Source organism: Euphorbia lathyris, chromosome 7 (genome assembly GCF_963576675.1).
Source record: "Euphorbia lathyris chromosome 7, ddEupLath1.1, whole genome shotgun sequence".
NCBI classification, from domain to species: domain Eukaryota; kingdom Viridiplantae; phylum Streptophyta; class Magnoliopsida; order Malpighiales; family Euphorbiaceae; genus Euphorbia; species Euphorbia lathyris.
The window spans coordinates 28,769,640-28,794,771 of NC_088916.1; the positions used below are offsets into that span (position 1 = coordinate 28,769,640).

General features: G+C 37.5%; 2 protein-coding genes across 2 annotated transcripts; both read left to right on the forward strand.

The window, feature by feature from the left end:
* The first annotated feature begins 2,330 nt into the window (after positions 1-2,330).
* LOC136234768 (small ribosomal subunit protein uS13z/uS13y/uS13x) lies at positions 2,331-4,703 on the forward strand. The gene is made up of 4 exons (XM_066024239.1): positions 2,331-2,491; positions 2,840-3,000; positions 3,734-3,922; positions 4,316-4,703. Exons 1-4 carry the CDS (start codon positions 2,489-2,491, stop codon positions 4,419-4,421), a joined length of 459 nt encoding a protein of 152 aa, XP_065880311.1. The 5' UTR covers positions 2,331-2,488; the 3' UTR covers positions 4,422-4,703.
* A 919-nt stretch (positions 4,704-5,622) lies between these two features.
* Positions 5,623-9,253, forward strand: LOC136200912 (abscisic acid 8'-hydroxylase 1-like). Its single transcript, XM_065991416.1, has 9 exons — positions 5,623-6,058; positions 6,224-6,548; positions 6,622-6,771; positions 6,845-7,099; positions 7,166-7,252; positions 7,335-7,413; positions 7,490-7,596; positions 7,686-7,804; positions 9,031-9,253. Exons 1-9 carry the CDS (start codon positions 5,802-5,804, stop codon positions 9,134-9,136), a joined length of 1,485 nt encoding a protein of 494 aa, XP_065847488.1. The 5' UTR covers positions 5,623-5,801; the 3' UTR covers positions 9,137-9,253.
* The last annotated feature ends 15,879 nt before the right edge of the window (positions 9,254-25,132 follow it).

Below are 25,132 nucleotides of genomic sequence, written 5' to 3' on the forward strand. Positions count from 1 at the left end.
TGAATTCTATATGTTTTTTAATGATAATTTACAGTTATATGTATCTATATGTATCTATATGTGAATAAAATATGACATACTTACGAAATTATTTAAGATATGAAAAATGATTTTATTAGAAATAAGTACCTTGCTAAAATACGGTTTTATAAAGAAAATAAGTTTCTGAGATTAAAATCATAATTTTATTGGACTACATGAGGAAACACAATTCATTTTGAGTTTTAAATGAAATTATTAAGCTTTAAGAAAAGAAGTAAAAGTTTTAGGTTGGAAATAATATTTTAATGGGTTAGGTTATGGTTACTTTGTTTTTGACAAAGTAACCATAGAAGGCACCTTAATGTATAAAGGGACCAAAATCGATAAAAATCAAAATTTTTTATTTTAAGAAATTCATTTCAAATAATATGTACATATATAATTTTAAAATCTAATTGATACCTCAAATTAATTTTCTAAATATGATATTTAAATAAACAGCCAAAAAGTGAGAATTTATACCTTCAATGCGTTATTCTTGGAACGTACTTCTAGTACTTGGTATAGGTTTAACACCAGGAATCCTTTAGAACGTTCCAGTTCCAAATCTTTGCATGAAATTTGATAGATCTCCAACATTTGGCGTCTCAAGTTGGAATGAAATGCTCTCTAGAAAGAGTTAAAAAATTTCGTTCACTAGATCTTTCTAAGAGTTTCTCATTATAGAATTTTCTCTAGAACTTTTGTTTCACTTTTTTTTTTCTTTCTTTCTTTCTCTTTTTAACTTCTTCTCACTCTAATTTTCCATCCACTTGGTTTGAGATTTAATCCCCTATGGGGTTCAAATCTCCAAAAGAGATGTGAGGCTGGAAGTCTCAAAATTTGGGCACCATGACCCCACAAATGGGGGCTAACGCCCCCACATGGTAGGGCTGCCATAGTGCAGCAAAAGAAAATAGGATCGGAGACCCTATAAATTGGGTGACACCCCCAACTCCGAGGACTTAAGGTCTCCAAGCAGGTCTTCGGCCTTCTTGAGAGAGACCGAGCTCTCGAGAAGATCAGACTGTCTTGACAGGATAAACTAACTCGACAACGACTGCTTTCAGATAACTTAATAAGTCACAACTCACATAAACTAGTAGGATTTACTAGACATTTTAAACCTTTCGAGGTTAATGACCTTTGTGTTTCCATTGGTCGCGAACTCTTTAGGACTCGACTGTTGTTTCATTCTTGCAGGGTACGTAACTTATATCACACGGACCGCAAATTCGTACTCACAACACCAATTTTAGTTGGTAAAAGCAAAATACATACATTTGTTTTTTCTAAAGGACCAAATATGGAAGAGGATGAATGATTAGAAAGAAAAGTTCTTATCTGGACTTCGAAAAGAGGTTCTTATTAGGCCAAATGCTTCAATTAATCTCTACTTTAGGAGAGCAAAACCAAGAAGCATATCCATATTGTTTAGTTTATTAGAGATACTATGCGGCAATTTGCTCAAGCGCTTAGGCCGAAACAAGTTCTTTCTTCTAGGGCTGTTGAGGCAATGTGGAGGAAGTCATATGAAGGATGTTGGGTTTGCAATGTCGATGTTGGAAGCTTTAAAGACGAGAGTTATATCACATTTGGATTTCCAATTCATGATTTTATGTAGGATTGTTTTGCAGCTTGGAATGGTGCTTTTTGAGGATGTTTTTTATCTAAACATTGTTGAAGCTTTGACACTTAAAGGAGGCGTTGAGTAGGATTAAATTGAAGGAGCTTCAAAGGTGAACTTCCAATCAGAATGCCCTATTGCGCTTAATGCTATCATTGATCCTAAATTTTGACTTGTCTTATTTAGTTGGGATAGTTAAAGATTGCAATGTTCGTTAACTGTTTCTTTTATAAAACGTTCAATGTTTGCAATGACTCATACTTTAATTAAAACTATATGGAGTGTGGACATATCCACCTCCTTCATTATCTATTCTTTTTTAATGGATTAGGTTTCTTAAAATCTAAAAATAAAAATAGCAACCTAATTATTTCATTTTATTTTGTAATTATTGTTTTTTTTGTTATAATTATTAATTTTTCCTAACTAAAAAAAAAGAACGAGTCTAGCGTTGATACATCTTACACACACAGACACTTTCTAAAAATAAAAATAGCAACCTAATTATTTCATTTTATTTTGTAATTATTGTTTTTTTGTTACAATTATTAATTTTTCCTAACTAAAAAAAAGAACGAGTCTAGCGTTGATACATCTTATGCACAGACACTTTCTTGAGGGTAAAAACGTCTTTAAACATAATAAAACCCTAACCCAGTAATGTAACGTTAATCCTTTAATAGAGCACCTTTGGGCGTTGGCTTTTCGAAAGGGAAAGAAAGCAGGGACTTCATAAAACGCGAGTTACATTACCTTCGCTTTTCTCTTTTGTGTTTCTACTTCTTCTTGGTCGCCTTCAGTTACTCTTTTCTCTCCTGCTCCGACTCACTGCAATCCAAAATGGTATTTGGGTTTTCCTTTTCGTTTTTTTCTTCTGTTTTTTGGTATAGTTACAGAAAAAAACTATGATTGCCTGAGTCTTTATATATGCGTGTATTGGTATTTGCTTGATCTGAAAATGACGATTGCAATTGAAAACCTAAAACGGATCTCTCTTATATACGTGTTTTATAGATTGATCACATGTATCTTCTCAGTGTTAGCATAATTGTTTATCTTAATCAAGGATTGGTAAATGCGGCTGCCCGTTTCCGAATTTGCTTTATTTTATGTACAGATTTGTATTTTATGTCTGTGTTTTGATTTTGGATATATGTAAATTTCGGCTTGAACTTTATCTGTGCGGTGCAGTCTCTGGTTGCGAATGAGGACTTTCAGCACATTTTGCGTGTGCTGAATACTAATGTGGATGGCAAACAGAAGATTATGTTTGCTTTGACCTCAATCAAGGGTATTGGGAGGCGCTTTGCTAACATTGTCTGCAAGAAGGCCGATGTTGACATGAATAAGAGGTTTTTTTATTTTCTACTTTGCTCTTATGTCTCAAAGAATATCAGTACATTTCTTGATTGGAATACGTAGTGCTGGTTTAATGTACCTTATAGCTGGTTGTTTCTTAACCTTTCATTTTGTTTGGATTGTATCAATATTATATTTCTATATGCCCAAAAGCGTCTAGCTTTAGCTTGGCTAAATGAAAAGTTTTCATGATAATTGCTTCGAGACTTCTATATGTGTGGATTATTGCTCTGTTTTTTGATGTTTTATTGGGGTCAAGTTAAATCAGTTTCCTTTTTTCTTGACCCATTGAGATACCTTGAAAATAAGGCAATGTGAGTTATGACAACAAGTATTCACCTATATTATTGTTGAGGAAGAAATCCAAATCAACATTAAAATTTGAATTGGTCGGAGAAAGCTCTCCACCAGGGCCATCTTTATGAAATTGATTTTCATCTATCCTATTGTATCGAAGATGACTTTCCATCCACTTGATATTTACTTATTTAGTGATCAAATTTTAGACAGCCAGCCTGCTTTGAAACTTGATAGTCAAGGGTCACATATTAATTGAAGATGAAATAGCTTAACCAATTATAACTTGTTGGCTTGTTGGTTTTTGTTTCCAATTAAAGGCATCTCTATACTTTTGTCTCTCAATAATGTCTTCTTGCTTAGCTTTGTTCTTCAAAAAAATCAATTGGTTTTACACATGTAGCCTGATTTGCGTTGTTTTGTTTTAAGGGCTGGTGAATTAACTGCTGCTGAGCTTGATAATCTAATGGTCATTGTTGCGAATCCTCGTCAGTTCAAGATCCCACATTGGTTTTTGAATAGGCAAAAGGACTACAAGGATGGGAAATATTCTCAAGTTGTCTCCAATGCACTGGACATGAAGTTGAGAGATGATTTGGAGAGATTGAAAAAGATAAGGTAATTTATTGTGGAGCCTTTTGAGCTGAACTCCTACGATGCTGACAATTGATAATTGAAATTTGACTGCAAATTTTATGCATCACTCATTATTTTGCAGGCAGAACATGCTTTTTTGACTGAAGTGTTATTTCTTTTAATTGGTTAATCTTGATATTTCGTCAAAATTTGTGCAGATGAGCATAGCTTAGATTATTATTTTGATTGGAGTTGGAAAACTATTAATTGCATTGCATTCCTTTTATCACCTTTTCTAAATAAAGAGAGCTGATTGTCTGATGGTTTTTTAGTAGTGAGATGTCAGCGAGCTATTCTTACAACTAATGAAACAAACTTCCAAGTAACATGTTGTACTTCCAACTTCCAAGTAACGTGTAGTGTGTTAATATGCAGGAACCATCGTGGTCTGAGGCACTACTGGGGTCTTCGAGTTAGGGGACAGCACACCAAGACCACTGGTCGTCGTGGAAAGACTGTTGGTGTCTCAAAGAAGAGATGAACAATCTATTTATTGGCTTCAACAATTTTGTTGGTCGGCAGAGGCAGAATTAGTCAGCTGCTACAAGAAATTTTGCATTAGAAAAGTTTAGATATGGCTTTGTTAGATTGAAGGATTTTAATTCTGTTAACGGGTTTATCAATTTACTGTTTGCACTATAGTTATTTTATTCTGTCTGTTTTAGAATTGGCATCTATTTTGAATGTGACTTGAAAAGAAAAAACCTGCTTTCTGTACAACTCTACAAGTTGGAATAATTGAAAAGCGATTGATTAATTGAAAGTAATGTTTGCCATATGTCAAATAATCAGTTTTGTTTGTTTTGAGAAGATACATAAACATGATTTGATCAGTATCTTATCTTGGGAGTCTCTCTAAACGTGATTTGATAGGAGAGAATTGAATTACTTTTTCTTGGCATTTTAGACAAATGAAGTTATGTACTACGTTGTTTACGAAGTTGCTCCCTTGCTTGCAAATTGAATATGAAATAGGGAACTCTTGTTCTTGGGCAAATGTTAGGTAATATCGGTCCTTTTGAGGATCTCCATACATTCTCCAAAGCATGTCGTAAAGTACATCATTGTGGCAGGTGTTGCAAAATCTATTGGGGTCTACCCGGACACCTAATGTTCAGAAAAAAGTATCCAAGTTATTGGGAGTCTTTATTCTTAAATGGGACACTGCTCTTCTGAGTTTTTTTTTTTTCTCCTTTTTGTAAATGCAAGATCGTTAAAAAAAAGACATTTCTTTTAACTGAACTTTATGAAAGGTACTCATTTGGCGAGAAGGCACCAAATGGTCATTTTTAGGAAGATTTAATAAAAGCAAGGGTTACAATTCTGATAATTGCAGTGTTGGATTTTCATTTGTACAAGTAGATGATCTATTTGAGGTTGTGAACAGCGTATTCTTCTCCAATATATATTATAAATTAATGGGAAAATAATTCATAAAATAAGCATCACTCTGTCACTACATGTCAACCTTGCTAACTTTACTATTCAGTCCACATCACCCCAATTAATTATGGTAAATTTCCAGTGAAAAAGATAAGCACAGATTTGCAATCTCAATTAATTTCTTCATTAAGGGAATATACTAATAAAAACAAATTGTCTTTTTCTCATTTAACCATCAAATTAAAAATCTTCTGCCTAGTAAAGAATAAAGATCCTCCTTCAAAAGATACTCCCTTAAGTCCAAACAACTTCTCATTTTTATGCTTCTTGTCTCATTTCCATTCCTAATCTCCATTATTATTTATTAATGTAATAGAAATTAGACCTGCTACAACTATACTAATTCATACATATGCCTTGCCTTTGGTCAGATTGAAAACTGATATTTTGGATTTGGTTGGAGATTTAGTGTGTGAAAATGTTGAAGCTACTTGCTGCACAAGAGCTTAAATTCCTTATGGAAAACAAGCATGACATTATAATGGTCGCAATCTTTTCCATAGTAATATTTGCTTTCTTCAAAACTAGGAGGAGAAGGGTCAAAAAAAGCATTGAAGAAGATGATGGTATTCCTGGTGGCCATGGCCTACCTTTTGTAGGTGAAACCTTCTCTTTTCTTTCAGCCACTAACAGCACTAGAGGCTGCTATGACTTCGTCCGGCTCCGGCGAAAAAGGTCACTTATTCTCTTCTGTTTTTTTTTTTTATGAATTAGAGTTGATGAAAGTGTTTGAAATACTAAGTGCTCAATACATAAAAATCTAAAAACTAGAGTTGTTAAGATGTTTATTCCCCCTTAATTATATGCATACAAATGAATTGAAGTTTAATACTGTAATAGGTACGGGAAGTGGTTCAAGACAAGATTGTTTGGAAAGATACATGTATTTCTTCCAAGTACAGAGGCTGCAAGAAAGGTGTTCACAAATGACTTTGGAGAATTCAACAAATCATATATAAAATCAATGGCAACTATTGTTGGACCAAAGAGTGTGTTTGCTGCACCTGTTGAGAGCCACAAAAGGATTAGGCATATTTTATCTGCTCTCTTTTCCATGCCTTCTCTTTCCAAATACGTTCCCAAATTCGATCAAATGCTATCTCAGAGGTTGAAACAATTGCAACAAACTGGACAAAAATTTGCACTTCTTGACTTCACTATGAAGGTAACAACATTAGAATCACACAGAAAATAAAAAGTAATTCATATTGAAAACGGTGTGTGTATTGTATTGGCAGCTGACATTAGATTCAATGTGTGAGTTGCTAATGAGCATCAAAGAGGAATCCATGCTTCAACAGATTCTAAGAGACTGTGGAGATGTATCAGATGGTTTGTTATCTGTTCCTCTTATGATTCCTGGAACCACATACTACAGGGGCATGAAAGTAAGTAAGGTGTTTTCAACTTGATTATGCAAAGCTTTTCTCAACTTAATTTGGAGTTGTTAATCGAAAACAGGCACGCGAAAGGCTGATGAAGATCTTCGGGGAGATGATTGGTAGACGGAGAAGTGGAGAGGAGCACAAGGATGATTTCCTGCAGACATTGTTAGAAAAAGATGAGTCAAATTCATCAGATGAAAAGCTTGAAGATAGTGAGATAATGGATAACCTGTTAACATTACTAGTTTCAGGACAGGTTAGCTCTGCAGCTACTATGATGTGGAGCATTAAGTACTTGGATGAGAATACACAAGTTCTGGACAAGCTCAGGGTAAGATTTACATTCACAAGTTTACTTCCATAACCATAAGGAACTGAAATTAACATTTGTGTGCAGGAAGAACAATTTGACATAACCAATAATAAGGAGAAGGGAAGCTTGCTTTGCTTCGAAGATTTGAACAAGATGTCGTATGGATTCAAGGTTAGAAAATGTTGGACTAAATTGTTCTTGAGAAACAGACATTGGAATCTGAAATATAGAAAACATGAATTGTTTGTTTCAGGTAGTGAAAGAAACATTGAGAATGGCAAATGTAGTGTTGTGGCTTCCTCGAGTTGCACAAAATGATTGCGTAGTTGATGGCAAGTTCTTCTATATTTAATAAATACTCCTAGATAAGACATTGTAATTAATAGATGGAAAATGTGATGGTTTCAGGTCACAAGATAAAGAAAGGATGGACTGCAAATGTTGATGCTACTTGTATTCATTTTGATCCAGCTTTGTACAAGGATCCTTTGGAATTCAACCCTTCCAGATTTGATGTATTAATTCATTTACTTATTATTTTAATTTTATCAATTAATCTGATGTATGGTAAGAATGATTATAATATTGTATATCGTATGTTCAGGAAACACAAAAAGCATACAGTTTCATACCATTTGGAGCAGGAGCAAGGACATGTTTAGGAATTGAGATGGCAAAACTCTCTATGCTCATCTTTTTACACAGGCTCACTTCTTTATACTTGTCAGTTCTCTTCTCCTCATCATTTTTTTTTCAATTATGATAACCTCTAATCGTTGTTGTCGTGTGACTGAGAGGTCACGGGTTCGAGTCTTAGGAGCGGCCTCTTGTCAAAATATTGGCAAGGGAAGGCTTGCCCCCAGTACACCCTTGTGGTGGGACACCTCCCCGGACCCTCGCTTAAGCGGGGACGCGTAATGCACCGGGCCGCCCTTTATGATAACCTCTAATCTTTTTTCATTTGAGGTAAAGGCGGATTTACAAAATTGAACAATCTTAACTCTAACCTTTATTTGAAGTTTCACGGTTTTAAGGATGGACTCTGTGGTCATTTATTTGTCCAGATTAAGTCTGTGAACTTTAATAGTTCTTTTACTCACATTGAGCCATCTCACTAACGACTCCACTAACTAAACCGTTAGTGAAAGATTTAATCCTTAAAATTTGAAAAGTCTGAATAACAAAAATAAGCATGAATTCGAGACTCAATGTATTATAGGTTACTAATATAAGATGCTTTTATATAGCATCGATTAGTATAATCAATTTTGAAGATATATATATATATATATATATTTTATTATTAGTCATTTTTCATATGTATAAGTTTGAAAGTGGAATTTCACATTAAATTAATTCAAATGATATTGTTTAAAGTTAAAAATACAAAGTTATCTTCGTTACCAAAGGAGCATAGCTCAGTTGGTATACCTCTGAAATCCGAGGTGGGAGATTGTAGGTTCGAATTCATCCTCCTACATAACGAAACTGTTAGTGAGGGGCTTAATACATGTGAAAATTAAAGATTAGGGGGCTTAATCATTAAAACTATTGAAGTTTTGGAGCTTAATTTGGAAAAGTGAATGATTACGAGCTCAATCCTTAAAAGTGCAAATGTTCAAGGCTTAATTACTGAGTTTAGTCTTTATTAAATAGTGTAATTTCAAAAAAATGAGTTTTCTTCGTTAATAGAAGATGTTCAGATGATTAGAATATTGGAGATTGGGAGTGACTATAATATGAAATTGCACCCGAAAAAAGAGAAAAGTACAAAAATAAATATTAAATATTGTGGTTTGACCGATTTGCAAAAACAATACTTATGGTTTAGAAGTTTGTAAACAGAGGTCTGTGCCTTTTGCGGTTTATAAACTCAGTAATTTTTTTAAAAATTCTATTTCTATTGTTTTTTTTTTTTTTTTTCATTTTCATTTTGGTTGTAAATGCAGGTGGAAAATTGAAGATAGAGACCCAAGACTACAAAAAACTACACATGTTCCTAGACTAAGGAGTGGATTGCCCATAACTTTAAAGCCCTTTAGTATGGAAATGTGAAATTATATAGTGTGAAATGATTAAGTATCATATCCTACTTTTAAGTTACAGATTTGGATTTCTGCCCAAAAGTATGTAAAAAGCAATTAAAAAAAACTCTATATGAAAGCAAAACATAACCTTTAACTCTTTTGAAATTTATATGCTTGTATTTCTAAGGTGATGTTTGATAATATAAAAAAATTACTTCAAATTAATAGATTAAGTGCCTAAGTTAAATGGTAACTTAATCTAATAAGTTTATTTAACTTAAAATATTAAATTAAACATTACCAATGATAACATTCTAATTTTTTTTTTATATAAGAAATGGTTTACATATTGTTTATATATATTTATATTATCATTTCTAAAAAAAATATAAATTAGTTTAAAAAAAATAAGTTTCATTAAACGGAATCAACATACAAAAAATGTAAAATAAAATCTGTAGTGACAATACCCCCACTCCACAAGTTCTGACAAAGAATGAGAAGACCTAGTTAAAGCATGAGCCACCCCATTCGCAAAACGACCTATAAATCTGACAAAAATGTCATTGATACTAGAAATAAGACTTTTATAAGCTTCTATAATTGAAGCATAGGAAGAACGAAATTATGCTTGATGAATATGCTCCACCACTAACAGCGCATCTGACCCTACCTCTACACCACCCAAACCCTTGAGTTTTATCCATCTAATAACTTATCGAATACCAATAGCTTCACCTTCCCTAACCGAAAAGTTTCCAGCAATACGAGAACGAATAATAATTAATGGTCTGTAATTTTGGACAAGATCCATTAAAACGCCAACTGCTCGTGGGTTGTCCAGTCCACGACAGCTCCATGCTAATAGACTCATGATGATGGGTGGGCCTGTCCAGCAGAGCCCACCTGAAACTTGTTTTTTGAATCCACAATTAGACTATTATTTGAAACTCCATCATCCCTCTCATTTAAAACATCGTCTTTCCTTCTACGTTTTACTTTCATAACTACAGTATCTTCTCCAGACTCACCTTCTCACTCATGATTTATGTCTCCTTCATAAGCAACTGTCATATTAATTATTCCATTACTGTCGCCATTTGTCCTACGATTAATGTCACTAAATATGAGAGTTTGTTCAACCGTTTTGGTCATTTTCCTAGTAACTGGCCTATGAATTAAGCTTTCTTCATAATTAATTGTCCTATTAATTGTTTTATTAATATTGCCATTAGTCTCACTATTACTGCTACTAAATATGAGAGTTTGTTCATCATTTTCTATAGTAACTAATCCATATAAATTACTTTTTATATTTTAGAAGACCTTCATATTTTAAAATCATTACTTTTTGTTCTTTTGTTACTTATGAAATAACTTTGTTATTACTAATTAAGGGTTTGGATTCTCAAGTCGCTTAGGGTAGATCTCGGAATCCTACCATATACATAAAACTTTAATTAGGAAAAAGTCCATTTTTAAATGTGTTACGAATTTTCAACCCAGAAATACATATTGCAAAAAACAAAAAACTTTATTACTCAATATTTTAATATTTCAGCATTTATAATATTTAATACTTAAATTTTAACCTATATATTTTTAGCAAAATTTTATCAGAAAACATCTGTTTCTTTAATTTCAACTTTAAGCTCTTAATATTTAGATTTTTTTTTTTCTTTTAAACTCCTGACCTTTACTTTTAATCTATTTAATCCCTGAACTTTTAATTTATCAATTCTATCACGCTCCTTTTTATGTTGCATGATCTTTTTTACATTGGAAAATGACTTTTATATTATATACCCCTCTATATATATATATATATATATATATATATTTTATGATACACATGTATTGCCTGTCTTAAAATGATTCAATCAATTTTAATTATAAATTGTTGGAAAAAATTGTGATGAATGATATTAATTTAAATAGGGAAAATTACAAAACTGGGTCAAATGGGAGGCCCATTTACATTTTCAGACTCATTATCAACCAACTTACATATATAGACTATGCCCTGAATACTTTCCCGAAATGCCCTTCATATATATATAAGAACTTATGCATTTCACCCCCTAACATTCGCGAAAACTCGAACGACGAACACCAAAAACTCGAACGACGAACATCTTCAACACCAATCTTTACGTTTCTTCTTCCAGCGACTTCCAACCGATTCCAATGGCAAGAACCGGCAAGAAGGTATGTTATTTTGTGGATTTTGATTAGGTTTTAATGCTTCTATTCCTATACTACGGTGATTTTACTTCTCCTGCGATTTAGAAGTAGGGTTTGCAAATTTATTGTGTTTTTCGTTGGTTCATAGCTTCGTTTTGTTAGAATGATACTTACAAATAGTTAAAATCAGTTGTGGCGACCAAACTTTGCAGAATCAACCAATTCGCGAATATGAGTTTACTTCGCGAACATCGCAAAATGCGAAGTAAACTCATATCCATGAAGCAGTCGAGGCATATGCTATTGTTTCGCATATGCGAATTCGCGAATATGCTTGTCAGTTCGCGAATTTCATATTCGCGAAGTTACTATTTACTTGACTAATTTGCTCTACTTTATGATTTGGAAGGGTGATCATTCTAAGACTAATTCCAAAAAGAGGAAGAGGACATCAAAGACACTTAAGAAGAGTATCAAAGACACCTTTAGGTACCCCTACGCCTATGATACGAGAGCTACTATCATAGTTCGTTCTGATGCTGAGGTGATGAAGAAAGTTATCCACAGTGCAGTTGGCCATGTTCAGGAAAACATGTTTCGGGCATTTGATGGACTTCGAAGTGTATTCGTTGTCCTCTCCTCTATACCATGGGGTTCTTACAATGGAGATCAATCCGAAAGAAGGTAAATCCGAAGAAATGTGGTTCAACATCAATGGTGTTGAAGTGAAATTCGGTCAACGTGAATTCGCACTCATAACCAGATTGAGACTAGGTGATCCGTTACCAATTTTTAAACGGATGAGCAATTATAAAAGGGTAAACAGATTGAGGAATCTCTACTTCGGAGGTAGAGAGAGCATAAATCACAAAAATATATTCGATACCTTCTTAGAGACTAATTGGGCGAAAAAAATAACGATGATGCCGTGGCAATGGCTATGTTGTTCGTTATACATAGGTTCCTACTCACAACTGATCCATTGAAAAAGGTTGATGACAATATCATCAACCTAACTGATTTCCCCACTGTATTTAACTCGTTTCCATGGGGTGTGCCTGCTTGGGATAAGTTGTACAAGACGATGGAACGGCCTGTACCTACGTCATGGTCAGTCTGGATTGATAAGGACGATGTGTCTACGTATGAGGTATGGAGGAATTTTTGCACTAAAAAGACGTCAAGGCCCGTTAAAGGGATAGAACCACTACAACCAGAAATCCCGTGGTTCATACAAGCTGAGACACCGGGAAAATATTGGGACGGGGAGGTATTGCTTATAAATATTATGGTTTGTTTGTTTGTGATACATATGTTTGACTTATGTATATATTTCTTTTTTAATTAGCACATCGATGCATTCCTGTATCTGTTGCGGCGCCAGTCGTTCGAGAATGGTTTAGATGCGGACTGGACTACATGTGATAGCCAATTCACCGGATATATACAGTTGTCATATAATATGGATATGGGCCCGCTATTTGGCAACGGTCGGTGACAATTCAACCAATTATGCCCGCTATTCCCACATCGGCTACATACCATTGGCAAAGGGTTTTCACCTTGTGACCGTCTTCTGTTCTGACTTCTTGGTCGTCCAACTGGGGCAGAACCTCTTACAGGGGGAAGAACATTCCTTGGAGGGTCACAGTTTGTCCACTCCATCTAGGGTCCGAGTGGGTAGATACACTCTGTGTAAGCTCATCTAACTGCGTTGTTGGTGTAGTATTTATCAACCCATTAGTATGCGTTACTTAGTTGATTCTCACATGCAACTTTACATACAGGTTTACAAGGAAATTGAGAAAGTTGCCATTGCCTACACGTGCAAGTACCTGCATTTAAGTCAACAATTCCCCCTTTCCCTCGGTCCCCAATCTGAAATGTGTGTTGGTTTATTCCATTGAATGTACATGGTATAGCTTTTGTAACATGTTTCTTCATCTTTCGTTCACCGTACAATGACAGATAATGTTCTCGTGCTCCTGGAAATGGAAACATGAAGGTAATGTATTTATGTATCATCTAAATTACCAGAAATGACAACGTATAAAATATTTACCAGCCGCTGTTTGTCTTTCGTAGAACCATCGTTGGACAGTAGTTCTAATGTACTCTATCAACATTGTGATGGGCAAACATCTTCCTTCAACCATTACCGCGTTCCATGATTCAGCAATGTTTGTTATCATTATGTTATAGCGACGGGTATGAAAATATGCACGCGACCATTTCTGGATACCAGCTTGCTCTAGATATACTACTGTTGGGCCATATAGCTCACGTAGTTGAGCGAATGCTTCGATAAAATCTGAAACCCTGTAAGCTTTAGCAACTCCCCAGTACACATCGCCTATCTTTCTAACTGACCTGAATTTGGCCTGCAGGTTCATTTTCAAATGGTGACAACAACATCCATGTATTGCATTTGGAAACACCAAATTCACAGCATAGTCAATTCCTTTGTGCCTATCAGAGATGACGGCAAAATTCTCTATGTCCCCAATACATTCTTTGAGCTTGGTCATGAACCAACTCCAAGCCTTGTTGCTCTCATTTGGTCCAACCCCAAAAGCGATAGGATAAATCTGGTTATTACCATCTTTCCCAACTGCAATGTACAATTGTCTTGGATACTTACCTTTTAGGAAGGCTCCATCAACGCAAATGACAGGGCGAATGTGTTTTTAAAAGCTCTAGGTGAAGGACCAAACGCCATAAAGAAGTACTGAAAATGATCAGCATCGTCAGTTTGAATATGTGTTACCGTACCTGGGTTGCATGCTTTCAACGTCTCACAGTAGTCCGGCAACAACATGTATGACTCTTCCGGTGAACCTATCACATCTTCTATCGCCCAATTCCTTGCTCTCCAAGCCTGCATATACGACAAGTTTATTTTATAGTAGGTCTCAAAATCTTTCACAATGTCCTTTGGTCTAAACACTCTACCCTGGATATCAAACTTATCCGAAAGTAGTATGCCAGCCACTCGTTTCCCCGCTTGCCTGTGATGTGGTAACATTTGATCTTTAGAACATGTGTGGCTGTCCATTGTATCCATTTTTCGGAGCCTAAACAAACTTGAATTGGATATCTCAATTCCTCTAGCACGCCATTTACATACATCCGAATGTCTACATCTAACCTCAAACATGGACTTGTTAGACTTGTACACTTTCCATTCGAACCTGTTATTCACTGCGAATTTACCTAGTGCATCTTGCAATTCTCGTTTGTTGGAGAACATGTCGTATACCTTTAAACCGATGACCCCTTTCGATGAACTATCTTCAATAGTAAACTTAGGTGCATCATGGATCTCAAGTAGCCATCGAAATGGATCACTCCTCTTCCTTATTGTTTCTACATTCTCTGCCAATACCCTGCTTTGGGGAATAGATTCGCAATGCGATTGTCTCGGAGGGGTAGGTTGTCCATCATTTACCGTTTCCTCTGTGTCATCATGACCCCAAATGTCATCGTCGTACATCTGGTCCTCCGAACGATAAACCGGATTCGAGCTAATACCATCTAAATCAGGAGTGTGGGATGCAATATTGCACTCAGTGATTGGTTCTTTTCCTGGCCTATGAGGTGGGCGTTCAACAGTTGTGTTGTCTACTTCAGGAGTTGTTTCAAATACAACTGTGGCATTGGCATCACAACTTGAATGAATAACATTCTCTACCTTCATGACTCGCGGTTGGATTGTTTGTGACTCAAAATTAGCATATAGTGGGGTAACATCGTCAGTTTTCATCCAACAATAATCTAAAAAACACTCAACATCACTTGAATCAACAATCGGAACTACTGCCCCATGTAGTTGCTTTCGAACGTAAGTTAACTGCATAGTCATACGCAGATCAAATGACATTGGATCAACATTCGCAGTAGTGTATACTATCTCTTGCAGCCTTTCCAAGCTCATTCCCGGAGACATCTTCAACAATTTCTTCTCACCCCCTCGTATGTCATGTTCTCACCAACTGTTTTCCACCGGCCATTCCACATGATCACACACAATACAAACTAGGATGACATGTTTCTATCAATAATAAACAAAAAAAGAATGAGATAACAACATGAAATAACATACACTTCGCATAATTCGTAGTTATTCGAATATGCGAATTCGCATATATCGCAAATACATTCGCAGACTTCGCATACTTCGCAAATACGTAAAATATGCGAAGTGTGCGAATCCATTAATGGAACACCATCTCTTCGTATACTTCGCGTATATTCCATATGCAAATTCCACGAAGTATGCGAATCACAATCGCATACACAGCCTTCAATCGACTTCGCATATTAAGATTTCGCGAATCGAAATCATAATCTGCGAAGCACGCGATCTTCCGCGAATCAAGTTCAGATTTACAAATTTCTAACCTCAAAAACAACATCAACAAGTTAAAAGCGATTTAAACATATGAAACTAACATCATACTTACATGACAAGGCTTGTGCTTGGATTGATGTGTTCCAATGAAGGATCTTAAGGAAAAATAAGAGAGAGAGAGAGAGCTGTGAGAGAGAGCTGAGAGAGATCTTAAGTAACTTATATATATGAAGGGTATTGTGGGTATTTCGAAATAAATCAGTCTATATATGTAAGTTGGTTGATAATGGGTCTGAAAATGTAAATGGGCCTCCCATTACATCCATTTTTGTAATTTACCCATTTAAATATCAATAGATACATCTATTCGTGAATACTTATGTTTATTCATGAATAGATATGTCCATTTGAGTTCTATTTACACAAAATAAAACAATCAATTTTCATAGTCTGAAAAAGACATACTCTTTGAATTTTTTACTCTATGTACGTTCATATTGTTCATGTTTTTCTACTTCGGTGATAATGAATTTTGATAACACTGGAGAAACTTCTGATCGGATCACGTCCCTGTGAGGCGCCGTTGGGATCGGCCGGGGACACTCCGATGGCTAAGTCAGTAGCTAATATGGAGAATAAACTGAATGGACAAAGCTTAGCGAAAAGTAAGTATGAGTCAATGTACCTTGATAGCCTAGACGTAGGATATTTATAGTAGATGGATTTGTAACTTCTAGGTAACTAGAGAGTCTCCATTAATGCTCATTTAATGGCGGTTACAAGTTACTCTTAACCTGGCGGGTCAAGACTGTTAATGATTCATTTAATGATCATTATGGCTGAGTTGTCAGTTAGCCGTTACTTAAGTAAATGGAGAGATTCGCCTTGGAGATCCGCCAGCGGATCTCTTAGAGCTAACCCAGGGGGATTCGCCAGGCGGCTTCTTATGCCACGTGGCATACTTGAGGCGATTATCTCCTTTGGTCCTTGCGATAATATCCCGATGTTATCAGAAGCCCCCTCAAAATGCCTTTAAAGTCCTTCAGGGCTTTTGGGTCCTCTGCGCGTCGTCTTGTGCTTCTGCGAGCATTCTGTTCAATGTTCTTTTATGGCCGACGCGTGTAGTTACATCACAGTTGTGACGGATGATTTTTAAAGGGATACTACCAGCCTTTGATTTCGTCTTTTCGTTAGGTTTTATTCCTTAAGAGATATCTTTACTGGTGGCGAATCTATGGCTGTGGAGGAGGACCCTCAAGCGACGTGGGCGAAGAAGAAGGGGGTAACCCTATTTTTTCGATTTTGCTTAGAGATTTTGGTTTGGAGTAGGTGGCCAGCCATACTCCATTGTATGAACCTTTGTGAAGGTTTTGAAGCTGTTCTATTCCTTCTTAGAGGAAGTAAAGCTGCCCAGGGGTTCAATTTGCTACCTATCGTTGAGGTAAAATGATCCGCCCGCAGGACTTATAAATCCTTCTCTGGGAAGGGTATGAGAGTGTAGAGACCTTGCGTCCAAGGATCGTTTTAACTCTATTGGTGACCATGATCCGCCAAGTGGCGGATTTATTGTGAATGTAGAGAACTTGGGATGTTCTCTTTATGGAATACTGAAATTGCAACAGTAAAAGACGTAAAGTTGATCAATAATGTTTATTGATAGGAAAGACACCTTATTACAGTGAATGGGTCCTTTATAAAGGAGCTTCATTTGATAACCTTTTAATAAGAAAAACCACATGGGATAAAAGCTTGCTAAAGGAAAAAAGAGTACTCAAGACCGTGAGCGCGCTCTATTTTCTGACAAAGTATTTGCGGAGGTTTTGGAGATTCCACGTGCGTGGTAGCGTATTGCCCTCCATATCTTGTATTTTGAATGTGGCTGGTCCAACCTTCTCCACTATCTGGTATGGCCCTATCCAATTAATCCCTAACTTGCCTTTGCCTTCTCGAGATTGGATTTTATCAGCTTTGCGAAGCACCAGATCTCCCATCTTTAGATCCACAAGCTTGACATTTTTATCATGATAAGATGCAATCCGCTGTTTATACGCTACCATGCGTACATAGGATTGGTTCCTGCGGTCCTCGACCTGATCTAGGCGGTCCCTTAACCGTTTGCAATTGTCCTCCTCGCAATAAAAGGCCACTCGATCACTGGGGACTTGTATTTCAACTGGGATTACGGCCTCCACTCCATGAGAAAGGGCGAATGGCGTTTCTCCTGTAGCAGTTCTTGGGGTGGTACGATAGGCCCACAAAACACTTGTAAGTTGATCCGCCCATTTTTTGTCGTGTTCTCCTAACCTTTTTTTATCCCTTTTACGATTGTTCGGTTGGTTACTTCGGTCATTCCATTGGACTGAGGATAATAAACGGAAGCGAATCTGTTCAGGATGCCCAATCCCTCACAAAAAGCCTTGAATTTGCCACAGTTAAACTGTGTCCCGTTGTCGGTGATAATAGTATGTGAAATGCCGTATCTTCCCACGATGTCGTCCTTGACAAACTCTATTATCTGCTCCGCTGTAATGGAGGAAACAGCCTTGGCTTCCACCCATTTGGTGAAATGGTCCACTGCTACTATTACGTACCTCTTTTGCCGGCGAGTTGGAGGAAATGGGCCAACAATGTCTATTCCCCAGAGGGCAAACAGACGGCCTTCAATAATTGGTTTTTGGATGTGCTTAGTAGTGTGTGACTCATTTGCATGAATCTGGCAACTGTGACAAGATTCTACCAAACTCTGGGCGTCTAACTCGGCTATGGGCCAGTAGAAACCTGCTAACCTGGATTTTTTCAAAATCGTGGCGGATGCCTCATGTGACCCACAAGATCCCTCGTGTAGTTCCTTAAGGATTTGTTGTCCCTCTTCAGGTAGAATGCACTTCAGCCAAGGATGGCTAAAGGATTTTCTATAGAGACCATCGTTGATCAAGGAGAAATAAGCTGCCCTTCTGATTATCCTTCGTGACTCTTCTTTATCTTCAGGTAATGTTCCATTTAGCAGATATTGGCGGATGACCGTCCTCCAATCATCTTCCACTGTTGTGAGTAGAGATACTTCCGCAGATACAAATGCCGGAGCCATTTTTACTTCGAAGGGACAGTCCGGATCCGCCCAATTTGCCTCACAAGAAGCCATTTTGGCCAATTGATCCGCCTCCGTATTGGATTCTCTTGGTATGTGAACCAATTCCCATCTAGCTTCTTTAGCTTCAAGGTTATCTAGCAACTTTTTGACTTCTGCTACATATTTGGCCAGGATCTCGTCTTTTACCTCGTAATTCTTGATGACTTGGTTGACCATTAGTTTTGAATCGCTGTAGATCACGATCCGTTCTGGGGTGATCTCTTGAAGTAGACGTAGACCCAATATTAGAGCTTCATACTCCGTAGTATTGTTAGTGGCATGGAAATTTAGTTTTGCTGCGTACCGCAATTTTATGTAATGGGGACCCTTGATCACAACTCCCACCCCTGCTCCCTCCGCCGATGAAGCCCCATCGGTATACATCGACCATTCTTCTAACGGAGGTTTGGGATGAGATATCCCCTCATCAGTGAATTCATTCACGAAGTCCGCCAGGACTTGACTTTTCAATGATGACCTGCTTTCATATCTTACATCAAATTCGCCCAGGCGGATCGCCCACTCCATCAACCTTCCCGAAGTGTCCGGCTTCTGTAATACTTTTCTCATTGGTATATTGGTACGAACTATTACTGTATGCGCCTGAAAATATGGCCTAAGGCGTATTACCGTGGTTACAACAGCCAGTGCCATTTTATCCAGTCTTGAATATCTGGTTTCAGCATCTTTCAAAACCTTGCTCACGTAATAAATTAGGAACCGTTGGCCATTCTCCTCCCGTATCATGACCGTGCATACGGCTTTATCCGTGACCGATACATACATGTATAAATCTTCTCCCTTCAAAGGTCGACTCATCATAGGTGGTTCTGTGAGGAACCGCTTGATTCCTTCGAAGGCATTCTGACAATCTTTCATTCCACTCGAATGCTTTTTGCTGTTTGATAACTTCGAAAAAAGGCTGACATCTACGGGCTGAGCAAGAAATAAACCTGCCCAAGGCTATAATACGCCCATTAAGGCATTGTACCTCCTTGATATTCCGGGGCGCTTGCATCTCAAGAACTGCTTTGACTTTGTCAGGATTTGGGCTAACTCCTTTTTCACTGATCATGAATCCTAAAATTTTTCCATATGTAGCTCCAAAAGTGCATTTCTCGGGATTTAATTTGATGTTGTGGTGTCGCAGTACGCCCAGTACTTCCCTTATATCCTCCGCATGCCTTTCTGCCGTCATGCTTTTAATGATCATGTCATCTACGTAGACGGAATAATTACCACTTTTATTGTCCGCGAATATCTTGTTCATCATCCTCTGATAGGTAGCTCCCGCGTTCTTGAGCCCGAAGGGCATAACTTTGAAACAATAAGTGGCTTGATGCGTCACGAACGAGGTCTTGATTCTATCCGAGGGCTCCATAGGGATTTGATGATAGCTAGACTTTACGTCAGTAAAGGAATACATTGCGTGACCGGCAGTTCCATCTACAAGCATGTCTATGCACGGCAAAGGATAATTATCTTTGGGGCAAGCTTTATTAAGATCTGTGAAATCGATGCACATACGATAAGATCCGCCAGCTTTCTTGACTAGTACGACGTTCGCCAACCATTGGGTATAAAGCACCTCCTCGATGGCATCCGCCTTTTGGAGCTTGGCGATTTCATCCTCAATCACTTTTTGCCTTTCCGGACCATGGTTTCTCCGCTTCTGAGCCACAGGAACCGCATTTTTGTCAATGTTGAGTTTGTGGGTGATCACGTCTGGGCTAATTCCGGGGAGTACTTCATCTTTCCATGCGAAAACATCTTCAACTTCGCCAAGTACTTTGGTGATTGCGTCTCTGATCTCACCTTGTAGGCTTTTAGCTATCCGCACCTGCTTCCCATCCGCCATAGGGTACATTTCGGTTTCCCCCAAAGCCATCGTGACGTGTTCCTCCTCATCTTCCTCCTTAGATTGAGGGCGAATCATTAAGGATGCGGAATATGTCTCTTGGGCTTCCTTCTGACAACCTTTGACCATCATGCATCCCTTGACCGTGGGAATGTAGAGTGCTAAATGGCGAATGGAGATGAGAGCTGCAACTCCGGAGATAAAAGGTCGTCCAAGGATAATATTGTAAGCTAATTGTCCGTCTAAGACCGAAAACTCCAAATCTTCTCTCCAAACTTGATCATCCCCGGTAAACTCGCAATCCAAAGTAACCTGACCTTTCGTCTGAATGGTATGACCAGTGACTCCTAAAATATCGACCACAGTTGGTTCTATCCGGACAGGATCAATCTTGAGTTTGGCGAATGCTCCTCGCGTAATAATGTTACATGAACTTCCCGTATCAATCATTACTCGCCTCATTTCCCAACCTTCAACCATCATGGTGACGACCAGTGCGTCCGCATGGGGTGCAATCTTCTGACCTGCATCTGAAAAAGGGCGGTTTAATGCCGTTCTTTCAAGGGTGGTCACCCTTGCCTTTTTTGCTGTTGGCTGATAACCTGGTCCGCCAGCTATGACGTTAATTATATATTTTCTCTTCCTTTTTCGTCGAGTCCTCTTTGAGTCTAGCATCAGTGTAGCCATCTTCCTTGTGATATTTATAATAAGTCTCATGAGTGGTCATATCTGTGCGACCAGCACTTGGCGGTGTAATTATCAGTGATTTAATCCCAGAGGAAAAATTTAGTCTTTCCTCCTGTCATGATGTTTCAGTGTGAACGAAAAATCCTTTATCTGACCAAGGATTCCACGTTCACCGCACCAATTGATAACACTAGAGAAACTTCTGATCGGATCACGTCCCTGTGAGGCGCCGTTGGGATCGGCCGGGGACACTCCGTTGGCTAAGTCAGTAGCTAATATGGAGAATAAACTGAATGGACAAAGCTTAGCGAAAAGTAAGTATGAGTCAATGTACCTTGATAGCCTAGACGTAGGATATTTATAGTAGATGGATTTGTAACTTCTAGGTAACTAGAGAGTCTCCATTAATGCTCATTTAATGGCGGTTACAAGTTACTCTTAACCTGGCGGGTCAAGACTGTTAATGATTCATTTAATGATCATTATGGCTGAGTTGTCAGTTAGCCGTTACTTAAGTAAATGGAGAGATTCGCCTTGGAGATCCGCCAGCGGATCTCTTAGAGCTAACCCAGGGGGATTCGCCAGGCGGCTTCCTATGCCACGTGGCATACTTGAGGCGATTATCTCCTTTGGTCCTTGCGATAATATCCCGATGTTATCAAATTTATACATTATTAAAGTTCGTTACGGAAATGTTGTATCCTGGAGGTGATAGCCATAATCTGTCTTAAGGAATCTGTTAATACATGCTTCAAATTACTCCGTTCGATTTTCAATCCGTCAGTTTATGTTTTCCATAATTTCGTTTGTATTGGGTAATTTTAGTTTAATAATAGTTTTATATTGTTATTGTTGTTATTCCTATTTCGTATGTCTTTTTGGACTAATATTTTCTTATAATTTTAAGACAGATTTTTTTAAAGAGACGTACAGGAATACTTTGATGGTTTGCCCTAACGAACGGAATATAATTTCGGACTTTTGATGGGAAAATTAAGTGTAGAAAAATTGGACAATATAAAAAATATAAACAATATTTTTTGTTGTTATTTTTTTTTTGTTTCTGTTTGTTTAAATAGATTATAATTTTCTGACTAACTTGGTTTGTTTGGAATTTCAGAAAAATTGTCGTTTTATTTTATTAATATTCTTTTTATATGTGTTAATTAAAGATGGATATGGTTCTAAGAATATGGTAATTTCAGAGGCTTTAGGCCTATTTGTACCAGTTAGGGCTGTAATCGAGCCGAGCCAAGCCGAGCTTTGGCCTGTTCAAGCTCGGTTCGCTATAAAATTAACGATCTCGAGCCCGAGCCGAGCTTGCTATAAAATTAACGAGCCGAGCCCGAGCCAAGCTTTGGCTTGCTCAACGAGCTTTAGCCGAGCTTCGAGCTTATTTCGAGCCCAAAATCCTCTTTTGGACTTGGTTCATTAAGAAAATTATCTAACCATGAATTGTTTGTGAGTAAATTGTTAATTATATTTGTGAAGTTTGCTCGCAAATAACTCTTTAATTATGTACATAAACAAGCTCACAAGCAAAGTTCGTGAATAAATAAACAAGATGCTTACAAATAGTTCGTCTATTACTCATTTATTATGTTTGTGAACGAACTCATTTAATAGCAAATGAAATAATATTAAGTTTAGATATTTGTGAACTAACACAAAACTATATAGTTTTCTACAAAACTAAAATTTGTTCATAAATGTTCTAATCGAGCCTGCTCGCGAGCTTTCGAGCCGAGCTTTGACCTGCTCAAGCTTGGCTCGTTTACGAACCGAGCCAGTAAATCGTGTTCATGAGCGGCTCGTTTACAAATTGAGCCGAGTCGAGCCGAGTTTTTATCGAGCCGATCACCGAGCCGCTCATGAGCAGCTCTGTTCATTTACAGCCCTAGTACCAGTAGCAATGTTAATGAACCACGGTGAAAAGCCGGGAAAAAATAATTCACTGGAGTGAATTTTATGTCTCGACAATAAAAGAAAAATATTTCAGAGATGATGGTGGTATGCAAAACTTCATATTTTTGCACTCCCATGAGCAGAGATTAATTTCCACATAAATGTGAAATTTCACAAATTGAATAATCTAAGCAATAATGTCATCTAGCTGAGTGATTACACTGATGCTGGTTCTGAATTTGACATCGATGTCACTCAGAAAGCGTGTTTATTTTAAACGAAGGAAGTGTCAGATGAAAAAGTTCCAAGCAAGACACAATTGCAGATTCTATCATAAAATCATGGGATAAGGTACCAAAATAGGCCTAAGGTTTTTGGGGAAGTACCAATTTAGGTCAACGTTCAAAATAACACCAATATAGGCTTAACGTTTATAATATAGCATCAATTTAGGCCTCACGTACAAAATAACACCAATATAGGCTTAACGTTTACAAAATAATACGAATTTAAGCTTAACGTTTACAAAACATATCCAATTTAAGCTAAACGTCACAATTAAATTAACCATATTATATTCTTTTCCTTTTTTTTTGGTAGGAACATGAAAGAAAAAAAAACAGAAAAAACCTAACCCGGGATTAGGCTAGGAAAGCTAACTCCCACCACATCTTCCAAAAGAAGAGAAGAAAGATAATCAGGAGGATAAGAGAAGGTTGTGACGCCCAGCATCCTTTCATGTCCAGCAACGGCCAAACGATCCGCCACCCGGTTCTGTTCTCTAAAAACATGGCTGAAGTTGATGTATTCAAAGGAAGAACAAAACCTTCTAATACCTTTTATTAAGTTTTGGCTATTTAAACAAATAGCATTGTTATCAGAGATCATATTGATAGCTTCGAGGTTGTTAGATTCAACAAGCAATTTCTTCAAACCCAGACTTATGGCAAGTCTAAGGCCCGAAAAAATCCCCCAAAGCTCCACCGAAAAGGATGAACCCAGACCCAGATTCTGAGTAAACCCAGACACCCAGGCACCACCATCATCCCTCAGAACACCACCTGCAGCAATTTTACCGTCCTTCAGGCAAGAACCATCCGTATTTAACTTCACCATCCCTGCCCTAGGCCTACACCAGCCCAAGAGGTGGACAGTCTTCTTCAGGGTAGACCTAGCAAGGGAATCTCCTTTGAAGCTATCAGTAATATTAAATAACTTTTTGAGAAAAACTCAACCAAATTAGGAATAAAAACAGTTTTCCTTCCAAAAATCTCCTCATTCCTCCAACACCAAATCTGATGACAGATAATAGCAAAAAAGATATCACCATGCTCCAGGTCAGCCAACAACTTCCCACTAACACCATCAACAAACCAGTCAAGATCAGAGTGGTCCATGAAAGTAGAAAGCAGGTGGTGAGGGAGAACTTTCTTCCACACCTCTTTACTCCTAGTACAATCCCTAAGAGCATGGCAAATAGATTCAATATGCCCTCTGCATCTGCTACAAGCCCCCGAATCCACGAAATGCCGTCTATTCCTCTTAGAATTAGTAAGCAATCTACCCTTAACACCAAGCCACAGAAAGCTCCTAATGCGGTAAGGAACTTTTAAAGCCCAAATCAGCTTCCAAACTTCAGAATGAGGGCCCACCAAATTTTGATTGAAGGCCTCAAAGGCGGATTTACAGGTATAAGCCCCATTATTCATCAATGCCCAACAATGACTATCCCTATCTTCCTCCTTGTTACTAATCTTTACCCCTCTAATCCTCATGAGTGTATCCAGACTGAAAAAAGAGTCAAATTTGGACCAGATCCAATCCCCCTCAAAGTCCACCACATCAGCAATCCTCCAATTACGGATATCTACAGGTGGAAGGGAAATACACAACTCTATCAAAGATTTAT

Coding starts and splice junctions, on each gene's coding strand:
- LOC136234768 (XM_066024239.1), top strand. Junction 3,001..3,733: donor GATGTTGACATGAATAAGAG/GTTTTTTTATTT, acceptor TTTTGTTTTAAG/GGCTGGTGAATTAACTGCTG. Junction 3,923..4,315: donor GAGAGATTGAAAAAGATAAG/GTAATTTATTGT, acceptor GTTAATATGCAG/GAACCATCGTGGTCTGAGGC.
- LOC136200912 (XM_065991416.1), top strand. CDS start 5,802: ATGTTGAAGCTACTTGCTGCACAAGAGCTTAAATTCCTTATGGAAAAC. Junction 7,414..7,489: donor AAATGATTGCGTAGTTGATG/GCAAGTTCTTCT, acceptor TGATGGTTTCAG/GTCACAAGATAAAGAAAGGA. Junction 7,597..7,685: donor TCAACCCTTCCAGATTTGAT/GTATTAATTCAT, acceptor TCGTATGTTCAG/GAAACACAAAAAGCATACAG.